This window comes from Caretta caretta, chromosome 2 (assembly GCF_965140235.1).
Source record: "Caretta caretta isolate rCarCar2 chromosome 2, rCarCar1.hap1, whole genome shotgun sequence".
Classification (NCBI taxonomy): domain Eukaryota; kingdom Metazoa; phylum Chordata; order Testudines; family Cheloniidae; genus Caretta; species Caretta caretta.
Genome location: NC_134207.1, coordinates 189,231,560 through 189,243,372, shown reverse-complemented (window position 1 = coordinate 189,243,372; position 11,813 = coordinate 189,231,560). Strand labels below are relative to the sequence as shown.

General features: G+C 42.6%; 1 protein-coding gene across 2 annotated transcripts in view; it reads right to left on the bottom strand.

Moving 5' to 3' along the window:
* Positions 1 to 7,489: 7,489 nt before the first annotated feature.
* Positions 7,490 to 11,813, bottom strand: part of EXOSC7 (exosome component 7) — a 36,144-nt gene continuing 31,820 nt past the window's right edge. For both annotated transcript variants that reach the window (XM_048838859.2, XM_048838860.2), the window contains exons 7-8: positions 11,098 to 11,253; positions 7,490 to 7,689 (exon numbers count right to left, since the gene is read on the bottom strand). In XM_048838859.2, coding sequence (XP_048694816.2) covers positions 7,585 to 7,689; positions 11,098 to 11,253 — 261 coding nt within the window. In that variant the 3' untranslated portion in view covers positions 7,490 to 7,584. The remainder of the gene's footprint in view (positions 7,690 to 11,097; positions 11,254 to 11,813) is intronic.

Here is an 11,813-nt window from a genome sequence, read left to right as displayed (position 1 = left end):
TTCAGATCTGGGTACCTAGCTGAAAGTGGTCTCCCTCTCAAATCCCCCTGAAATCAATAGCATCTGCCGATATGGGTACTTCTGAAAACCAGTTACCTAACTATGGATTCAGGAACCTAACTTTTGACTCTGCAGCCTGAAAATGGTTCCCATTTTACCAGCCCTGGAATATTAATTCTTCTTTTCTTTTTTTTTTTTTTTAATTAAATGGGATCAATTGGCTAACTTCCTCATTCCCTGAGGTAACCAAATGAGCCCCTTACTATAGGTGTGGTGCCCCTAAGAGGGAAAGCGTGTGGTGTGATTTATTATAGGTGCAGTAGGACTCAATGACCTCTTAAGAAAATTGCAGTCTAGGTTCCAGATTTCCTTTGACATTAGGACCACACTAGTCAAGGTTGTTGCTTCAGTGAATAAGGGACTTTTCTCGTAGGTCTGGACGGCCCTTCAGTGTTTCCAATTCTGCCTTGAAGATAAGATCTAGTCAGTAGTTACAGACAATTGTGGTCTGTCACTGAGGGATTTGAACTTGATCTAGCTTAACTCCCATGTTGTTTAGCATAGGTGACAGGCCTCCTGGTGACTTGACTTGACTTTAATTAGAGTTGTGGGTGCATTGTGTCTTTCAGTAGGCCCTAAAGACCTAGACCCATGTGTGTCTAGCTCCTCCATTTGGCTTCAATTACCCAAGTGGTGATTCTCTGCAGAATACAGATTTAATCTTGATTCTGTTTTCAGAAACAGATCACTCTACCAGCATAGCTACTAGCTAGCAATAAGAAATGTGTGCATGCACTAGCTGATCTGATGTTCTGGTCTGCAGGGTATCTATGACGGGCTCCCCGGGGTGCAACCTGGGACCAGGGCCGCTCAGAGTGGGGGGCAAGTGGGGCAATTTGCCCAAGGGCCCCCACGAGAGTTTTCAGTGGCACTTCAGCGGCAGGGGTCCTTCATTGCCGCCGAATACACCCGGAGTGAAGGACCCACCACTGCTTCTTCCGTTCCGGGTCTTTGGTCGCAATTCTGCGGCGGGGGGTCCTTCCACTCCATGTCTTTGGCGAAGTGCCCCGAAGACCCCAGGCCCCCTGAATCCCCTGGGCGGCCCTGCATGGGACTGTGGGACCACTGTAGCCCCTTAACTGTCTCCAGCCTGGGCTGTCTCTCTCACAATGCCTTGCTAGTGACAAGCAGCAAGCCCCTCCAGGTGCCGTTATCACTCAGCACAACCGCATGTGGAGCCCCCCACCCAGCTAGATGGCATGAATGCTCCCAGAGCCGCTCATGAATCACACAGGGAAAGGCACCAGCCATCTCCTTGCACTACCTCAGGAATATACCGTCTTGCACTGCTCAAGATTAGCAATGCAAATGTATTAATTGGTTCACCACTTCATCAATGGAAAATGGATATACACCAGCCTTTGCAAACCTGAGCAGATTTGCCCCACACTTCATATGAACTCACTGGTAAAGATAAACAGTTAAACAAATGTATTGACTGAAAAAATAGATTTTAAGTGATAGGCAAAAAGTCAGTTAGTTACCAAAAGAAATAAAATATAAGCACGCAGTCTAAACTCTCAACCCTATTAGACTGGACAACCTCTAGATTAAGCAGTTTTTCTCACCGCTCTGGATATTGCAATTCATAGTACACAGATTTCACCCTTGAAAGCTGGGCCAGTCTCCTCTGTTGGAGTCTTAAGTCTTCTCAGTGTCCTTGTTGCTTGCAGCGTAGGTGGGGGCAGGAGAAAGGCCAAGCATGTGGCCCAGGTGTCTGTTTTATACCCTCAGCCCCCTGTGCTTGGGGAGCACAAGGCCAGGCATGTCTGGGGTGCATTGCTGAGTCTCCAGGTAAGGTTGAGAATTCCCCTGGTGCGGCCTCATGCAGGTGAGTCATTGCATTGTAGCTCCCCAGCTGGACAATGGCTGTTGATGGGTTGTTTGACACCCCGCCTGGGAGTTGGTTACTTTCCTTGCTGTTGCCTCTGGGGAGCTAATATCCAGCTGATTCCCCAATATACAGCATGTTTTAGTGACAGCCATACAACACAATTCTCTATCCATATTGTATATCATTAATGCATATGAAGTTATGAGAAATGATTTTCAGCAGATCATAACCTTTCCCCGATACCTCACCTGACCTGCTTTATATGCAAGATCACAGTTATATATAAATGAGGAATATGGGGGTTACAGGGCACTCCCCCAAGGTCTAGAATGTCACAGTACCCATGGTCTCCAAGGATAGTAGTCTCATTATCCACAGTTCTGATTGTTTAACGGTAGGTCCAGTTGGATCTAAAGGATCATCAATGTTAATAAAAGGACAGATGGGAAAACAAATTTTCCTGTTCCTATAGGCTATATTGCTCCATAAGGGTGACAAAAAATGTATACCATGGCATATCTATATCCATGATTTAATGTGCAGTCTGCCTAGTTATTTTGAGGAGTACACCTACCTGTCTATGGATTTTTCTGGAGTGGTTATTCTGAAGTTAGGATCACAGAAACCCTGATGGTGTTGAAGCACATGCTTAACTTCAAGCGCATGGAATGCCATTACTTTCAGTGAGATTATCTGTATGCTTAAAGTTAGGCATGTGAATAAGCACCGTGCTGAATCAGGGTCAAAGTTCTTGGTGTTCCAGTTCCTGAGCTCCCACCAGGGAATTCAGGGGACCTGGGGTCTTCGGCGGCGGGGGTCCTTCCGCTCCATGTCTTCGGCGAAGTGCCCTGAAGACCTGGAGCGGAAGGACCCCCGCCGCCGAAGTGCCACTAAAAACTCTTGTGGGGGCCCCTGAAAACTCTCGTGGTGTCAGGTAGTGGGTGAGAACAGCATCCGGTTAAAAGAACTGGTGAAATAGTCTATTAAGGTCCAGATCCTCAAAGGTATTTAGGCATCTAACTCTCATGGACTTCAATGGGAATTCGGTACCCGAATACCTTTGAGGCACTGGGCCTAAAATGCAATGATTACTCTGTTTGGAAACCTTCTGCAGGCAAAACTCCTGTTAATGTTAATGCAGAAGGATTTCCGGATGAAGCCCTAAACTAACCCACGCCACCTAGGTGCTGTCTCTGTAGACAGTGGTGCTGTCTGTCTATTTTGTAATAAATTAAGGGTTTAGAGGCCCTAACCAAGTTTAGGGCCCTATTGTACTAGGGACTGTAGAAGAGGAAGCTAAGTTAAAACAGCTTTAACAAAACCTAACTCTGCCATGAACTACCACAAAAAGGGTTCATGACCCTGGAGCTGCTACTCTAGGTGAGTCTGCTATATATGTACTTTATGTCTGTATATGCACAGACATAGAAGCATGGAAATATCAAACCAATCCCTGTTCCACCAAGCCAAAACAAAGAACACCTTTCACAGCATTATTGACCTACATTAGGCCCCTCTTCTTTGCTTCAGTGGGATGGCCCCATGACCTAAAAATCCACACAAGAGAGGTGTGATTTCTAAAGCACACCAACATGCTGGATGCTACCTGGCACATGTAGAGCTTGCTGGCATGCACTAAAAGTTCCCTACTGCAAATAGCACTATGTTAATGAGCACTAGGGAATTTTTAGTGTGCTTCAGCAGGGTCCACACTGGCCAGGTGGTGTCAAGCACATCAACATGCTTTAGAAATGACCTCTCGAGTGTGCAGTAGTATTAGGGTTGCCAACCCTCCACGATTGTCCTGGAGTCTCCAGGAATTAAAGATTAATCTTTAATTATGTCATGTGACGAAACCTCCAGGACTACATCCAAACAAAACTGGCAACCCTACGTGGTATGCTGTGTAGACAAGCCCCAACACTATGCTTGGAGATGGACATTAGATTGGAATACACAGCAGCAGAAAAACAAGGGTCAGCTATTTACGAGGAGAGAGATTGTTTTGTTTTTATTTTACTCATTTATTTTTGGCCCAACCTATGAGGTGCTATTAGAATCCTCTGTTCTAATATGCAGCTTATGGACCATCTACACTCTGAGCAACGGCAATTAAAACTTTCTGGGACAAACACTAAGCTCTCCTGCTCCCCAGATGTTTCCTTTTAGTGCTACTGGATTCCTGTCAATGAAAACGTGGCAATATCTGCACAGCAACAGATTGCACTTTCCATCAACCCACATGGCAACTGGCATTTGTATGAAGAAAATGACTGCTAGTTGGGTTAGGGTGGTGTTTTGTTTTTGTTAAATACATGCCTCAAAAACTGAAGTTGGCAGGAGAGTCAAATCTCTGCAGGGTGTGTGAGGACAAGAGTGCCATGAAGATCTGCAGGAAGAAGTTGCATCCATTGGGGGTGACATAGGCTAAATATGTCTTTCTGGCTCTCCCCAGTAAGTAAGAAATGTGGTGGTCCATTTGGGATATGACTTTGTACCAGCAAATCTCCAAGGGCAACAAGGACAATTGGCAGCTGTTTGTAATGCTTTTAGCTATAGTCACTTCCACCCCTTATTTTTGTAGGTAAGGATGTGTCACTGATGCACTGCCTCCAATGAATGTGAATGAACAATTATTCTGTGTGGGGTGTGATTGAATCATAGAATATCAGGGTTGGAAGGGACCTCAGGAGGTCATCTAGTCCTATCCCCTTATTCACAAAAGCAAAGCCTTTATCAGAGCAGCTCCTTAAAATACTATCTTGGCCTTTAATTTTTAATACAATTTCAAACTTGGGCACCGACATTTGGGAGGAGGTGTGGGGTTTTTTTGTTTAAAAAGGTACCTGAATAAGTGGCCTGATGGTCAAAAGTGCTGAGCTCCTGTCATTCCCATTGAAGTAAACTTGGATTTAGGTATCTAACTTTTAGACAATTTTTCCACAGATGGGTGCCTAAAGTTTCTATTGCTAAGATTCTGAACAGTACCATGTATGGAAACTTTATTCTCTTCTCCAGTACATACTGATCGAAGATGCAAGGACCTGAAACTGTGGAGCCTTGTACACAAGTGACCTGCTGCATTGATCCCTTAGTGCCTGTAAAGCATGTTGAGATGCTACATAACTGCAGACTATCACTGCCAGATTACAAAATTCACTCTGAAAATACCTATGGGCAACTTTTTGGTACCTTACTATTAATCAATAGCATAATGGGCCAGTTAGACCAATTGCTGCTGTCATGCTGGTGGCATGAAAGGTTTGCAGCTAGATTTAGATGCTTGCTGTCGTGTGTATAGCATGGGGCTTTTGTTTTTGAAACCTATTATGCAATACGAACATGGACTAACTGTTTCCCCACCCCTTGTATTTTCCTTCCTACCACCTATAGAATATTATAGCTTGCAGGCTAAGGAATATGCTATAGCTGCTACTCAGGTCAAATAAATCTTTGCACAAAATAAACCTGCAACTGAATTGTTCTGTCAATGGACTTCATTAATCATGTGTCATAAATTGTAGTATAAGGCAGAGCAATGAGATGAAACATTGTTCTTGTGTTGTCAGGAGTCACTTTTCTTTTCATAATCTTCTGCTATCAGGTATTGAAAGCCTGAATGTTATGCTGAACCTGTGTTCTTCAGCCCATTGGGGGGGGCCTCAATTTTTACCATCCCAGAACTTCTCTTACAGCTGAATTTCAGTGGACTAAAGAGGCAGCATGTGTGCTAGGGCTGCATTTATATTTATTTTGAGATGAACTCTTATCCAACAATGGGGAGGCGGGGGGTGGGAAACACAGATATACCCTAAAGGATTCATGGAGACTTGAAAGTGTGTGTGTGTGTGTTTTTTTTTTTTTTCCCCTAATCACTTAGATAACAGATATGAATTCTAATTTAACATGGTGGTCTGCAAAAGAACCTACAGCCCACCTCCCCTGAAAGAAACCTCTCTTTCAGTTCTTAATTCTGAGATGTTACACTAAAAATGTTAGGAAGCTTAAATAATGGAAACTGGAAAAAAAGCAACTTGGATGACATGCCCCAAAGCATGTTAATTGCTTTCTGGAGGACAGCGGCCTCAATGTTTATGCAAAAGGATCATTCCAAATAGCTGTATGCTTTTGGCTGAAATATTCAGCTTCTTCAAATTATTTATTTAAACTTTTCCCTCCAGCTTTCTCTTCCTCCTCTCTGTTGAATGCAGCACCTCTCATTCTTTTAGCTATGTGTGCTAACAGAAGCTGCACATACATTGTCCAAACTACTCTGACTTAAAGGTTGACGTTGTCCTATACAATTTTATCCTGCATCTACTCTCCTATATGCAGCTGAGTTTTGAGAACTTCAGCTAAGGAGTGAAATCAAAACTTATGAACTGATGTCTTAACTTCCTACAAAACCTACTTTAGAGCAGATTCTGCTTTATGAGATCATCATGTAGGGATGAGGAATGTTAGATGTCAAGTGAAGAGTAAAATGCAAAGTTTTCACACTATACAGAGTTAAAGTTAAATCTCTCAAAACTGGGAGAGAATGGACAACAAAATGGCAGATGAAATTTGAATATTATGTGCTAAGTAATGCACCCTGGAAAAAAATAATCCCAGCTACACATATATTAGCTGTTACCACCCAAAAACAATCTTCAGAGAACTTTTGATCATGAGGCCAAATCTTCTGCTCAAGGTGCAGCAGCAGTCAAAAAAGGTTAACACTATGTTAGGAACAGAATAGAAAAATATCGTGTCACTATATAAATCCATGGTGCACCCATACCTTGAATATTGTGTCCAGCTCTGGTTACCTCTTCTCAACAAGATACCTGTACAGTGCAACTGGAAAAAGTTCACAGAAGGGAAACAACAATGATCAATGGTTTGGAAATAGTTCCATACAAGGAGAGACTAGCATTGTTCTTCAGGAGTTACACTGTTGCATCAACTGGTGCTGCCTGGTGCAGTGTTAACTCGGACTGGCAGTCTGACAAGCTATTCAGGGGGGAGCAGCAGTTAAACTCCCACTTCACACCTCAGTTTCACATTTGGAGCTTTGGCAGGGGGTGCAGAAAGGAGAAAAGCCAGTCAGAGCTGGAAGCTAAATTTGACACTTCTCTTCACATTAGAAAAGGGGGGAAATAGGACACTAAAGGTTAAACTAACTTTGGTCTTAAATGCAAATTAGGAATTTACGTTTCAGCTATTGTTCATAAGCACAGAGCTAGATATCCAGTTCAAACTAGCTCATGAAATCAAACGTTCTTTGATTAGATAATCCCCTATTACTTCAATTTGTGTTATCTGCATAGTGAATAAAGCAACTTCTACAGCCAAATGCTGACTTCCAGTGTGCAACTGCTCTTGTTTTGTAGAGATGGAAATTTTTTTTTGGCCACACAAACTAATTTAGAAGTGTCCACACAAGGTAGCTGTATTGACTGTTAGATTAGTGCAATTCCTGGGTACAATTCAGAAGTCAGTCTGAAGCATTTCAAATTAATTTATTTTCATTTAAGACTTAGTTAAGTTTCCTTAGGCTTTGCTAACTGCATTTTAAAAACCTCTTCAACGTGGTTAGGACACATGACAACATTAAAACCAAAAATATCCTTTATTTCACATACAAATTGACAAGATCATGCTTTGAAAAATAACTTGAAAATTTATATCTGCATTGATGAAACTCATCATCCTAGGAATCCAACCTTCTGTCGTGTTGTCCCCAGACTCTCTTCTTTGTCTAAGATCTTCTGTAGGGAAGCGTGCAATGTTTTGCCTACCCGTTTTCCTGTCTGTAATGCAAAGAAGGCAAGACAAAGCTGAGGCATCCAACTAACAGGAAGAGAATTTATGTGGAACACTTCCCCTTCTGTCAACTATTTTTTCCCTTAATGAGTAATATACACCAGCTGTTGTAAAGGGCATAGCTGAACTAAGACAAACAGCATGTGGGGGACTTTTAACTTGATCAAAAGTTTTGGAAAAAACCCTCCAAAGCAAAATTGTTCAAACCAGGGGCAAGTGTGACAATTCATCAAAAACTCAGTGGGCCAGATTCCCTAGTATGAGCTTGCCCCAGGCAGGAGCCTCACAGGGGCTAGATTTGGTCTGTAAATGGCCAGGAGAAAATTTTCTTTGCAGCAGGGAACTCTCCAATGGCATAAACACAGAGAAGCAACTCCTGCACCAGCCTCCTCCCCAATATCTCTAGTATAGAGACATATTGAAAGAAAACACACATGGGAGGAGAGCCTGCACCCACCCTCTGCTGGCAAAGATCTCTTAGGTATCTTATGGCAGTGGTGTAGATCAGAACTTCCCCTAGGCCTGGCTGGCACAGGATCATGGAACCATAAGATTTCCTGAGCAGAGAGGAACCCAGCTCACTGTCCTTAAAAGGTCAATGGGCAGCTCAAGCTGTGGGTATTGAATAGAAACTATGGCCAAGTTGTCTGAAGAAAGCTGCTCCTCAATTTTATAACTAGAGACCCATAAAACTACCTACCATTTAATTGGGGCAAGACCAAGCTCTACATGGGGGCATGAAACCATAAAATGAAGCAGATGCTCTGATCAAGGAGCCAGGCTATTGAGAAGGATTCTACAACTCCCCCAGCGCCTTCTCGTTCAGTAATGTTCTGTAGCCTCAGGAAGAGCATTTGGGGCAAGCCTGGGAGAGATGGGGTGGTATAGGACTATGTGGATCCACTGACCAAAACTCCTCATGTAGGGAAGGTGCAGAAGTTGTTACAATCAATGGGCTGGGGTAACGCTGCAGCCCCAGGGGGTAGGATGAAGTATTCTGCTCCACTCCCACACCAGATGTCTAGCCCAGCTATCTCCAACACAAGGCTCCTTTACCCTTGCTTGGTGCACAGGTCCTGCCTTTCGCCCACTGTCATCTCAGTTATTTCTGCCGGACTCCTTCATAGAGGACTTTAATCCAGTAAGAGGTGTAGCTTTGGCACCTTTCCAAAGCTGAGCAGTCATGCTGTTTTCCTAAAAGCGATGTGCTGGTTGGAATGTCTGTTCACCCCAAGGCTGATAAGGCTGAATGTTTTCTGGGCTGGAGTCAATCCACTGGAGGATATAAGTGTGTCAAGCAACAGTTCTGAAACTGTTCCATTTCACAGACCCTGTGCTTTTGGCTTTGTTCGTTCCATCCGTTCCCCAAACAGGCTGCTGTGTTGGGAACAGGACCAGTCAGACCCCCAGCCAAAGAAAGAATTCTTTGCTTCCCCCCAAAGCCTTGTCTTGTTTATTTCAGTGAAATGCACCACCACTTAAGGAGGAGAGATTTCTTTAAAACAGTGAGGGGCAACATAACATAGTGGGCTACTGAGTTAAGTTTTAACTCTTAGGTCGTCACAGGAGTCAATACTTGTTTGTACAGTAACATTTAGGAGCTTCACTGGCCTGCTAAACCCAGGGTTGTGAGTTCAATCCTTGAGGTGGCCATTTAGGGATCTGGGCCAAAAATTGGGGATTGGTCCTGCTTTGAGCAGGGGCTTGGACTAGATGACCTCCTGAGGTCCCTTCCAAGCCTGATATTCCATGATTCTAAGTAAGTTAGGTGCCTAATTGCCTTTTTTCCAATGGGACTTAGGTGCTTCACCTGCTTATGTGTTTCTGAAAATCCCATTAGGCTCCATCATTAGGTGCTAAATACCTGTGAAGTATAGTATCTGACCCTTGGAGCATACGCCTTTAAATGTTCAAAGCTCTGGACCAACACAGATCCCTTGAGCACACCTGTGAGGCAGGCTAGAAATTACTATTTTCGTTTTACAAATGGGTACACTAAGGCACAGAGGTGAAATTACCTTTTTCAGAGCAAACAGGAGCTCAATGGTAGAGCCAAGATTAACACCCAGGCTTTAAATTACATCAAGAGAAAGTGAAGTGTCATGCGTGCTTAGCATGTCATTTCCACTTTAACCAGTTGCTTTCACACCTGGCTCCAATTTCTGCATTCCTCACTACAGCTGGTGAGGAATTTGACAAAAACATTGTTTCGCTGGAAAATGCCTATTTGTCAAAATAAACGTTTTGCAGGAACATACTAGTTTTGACAATAGTTTCAGGTCCAGCATGTAACTGGGAGAGAGAATCCCAAGAATAGTTAAAAGCCTTGTGGTTAAAGCACTCGCCTCGATGTGGAAAACCCAGGTTATTAATTCTGGAGCTGGCGTCCCTCTGCTTTCTCATCAATGCTTCTAAAAAGGTATGTTTCATCCCAATGCAAAAGGGGAAAGGTTTTTGAAATCTCAAATTTTCACACGATGGGGAAACCATTTCTGACCTAGCTCTATTTCTCACTAGGGCCATGTTTATGCCAAATGTGAAGGTTTTCAGAAACAAAGCCAATTTTGAATTAAAGTGCAAAGGAAATACACAAAGCTTGTGTACAAATTTCATTTGTATATACTGGGCATGAGAAATTTCATTTGTATATACTGGGCATGAGAAAGTCTGGGCATGAGAAATTTCATACCAAAGGGAAGCTTCTGAGAGAGGCCTAAAGAAGGATTTAAAGTGAAATTCCCCAGTCAACTTGAACTGCAGCCAGCTACCACAGTATTTCTTTATAAATATTTTTATAGAAAGGGAAGAAGATCACATCAGTAAAAGGGACAGATACAAAGATATTAAAACAAAATGTGAAAAGTAAAGTCCTATGATTGTAACGATTACTAGCTAAATAAGTTAATTTAAAAACATGAAAAACAAGCTATGAAAATTAAAGAATATGTGAAGTACCAGTTCACAAGTTCCAGTTCTGTTCTGTGGTAACTGCTGTATGTTAAAGAAGTTTTGTTTTCCTTTGAGTCTCAAAGAGAAATTATCAGACTTGAAACGTGTTCTTTATGAATCATAGACTTTAAGCTCAGAAGGAATTTGTAAATAATGTTAGTCACCTTAACTTTGAAGAAGTTTTGCTAGTATGGCACTACTATATAAAAGAAAACCCAGATTATCGCAGTGTCAGAGGGGACATTGCAAACGGTCTGCATAAGCGAAATTCATTCCCATAGGTATTTCAGATTCCTTGGAAGCTGTCTGGGACCTTCCACAAGTCACTTTTTGCACCTAAGTAAGTTTTCAGTATCCCTTTAATTATGCCCACACTGCAATTTTTCATATGCGCAAGATCCATTTCTCCATTTTGTGAGCAGAAGTTGCGAGTCAGCACTTCTTACCTCCATCATCTCAAAGATACTCTCTGGATCAAGACTACCGTTCCCCAATTTCTTCATACATGTGAAGGTACCTCTGCTGGTCACAGAAAGGAGCAGGCTGGCCAAAGAGCAAGCTTCTTCCTGAAGGGTAGCATCAACCACATGCCGACAACCAATCTGCAGAACCAAGGACATATTTTACTTTTGGATTTTTAAAAACTGTGTGTCCAGCTAATTATGAAAAAGCTCCTTACTGGGTGATGGAATTAAGAGCATTGGAGGTAACGCCACCAAACCACTAACCTGTCAGTTTAACTGTATGCTACAATCCTAAGAAATAAAAATATTGTCTGGTCATCGGTTTTGCTCATGTCCTAAGTCACTGCAGATGTGTCAGTCATTAAATATAGCCGCTTGATATAGGGCATTGTAACTGCTGATGGTGCAACGTTACTGTGTGTGTGTGCTTATAAACATACTATGTACGTAGCATAAATATGCACCTTTGGCCACTTTACCTACATTCTGACTCTTAATTCATCCACATGGAACTTAGTTTAACATTCCAAACACCTGGCAATAGTGAGAAGCTCCTTTAAAATTTTATACACATTTTTTGAAAAGGATCAACTTTTCACCCCAACTGTGGAATTTTATCCACAAAAGTTACCCATGCCTGAGGCTCAGGAGAGGCGAGATTCAGTCTCTGCCTCAGTGACAGCTTTTATTATTATTTA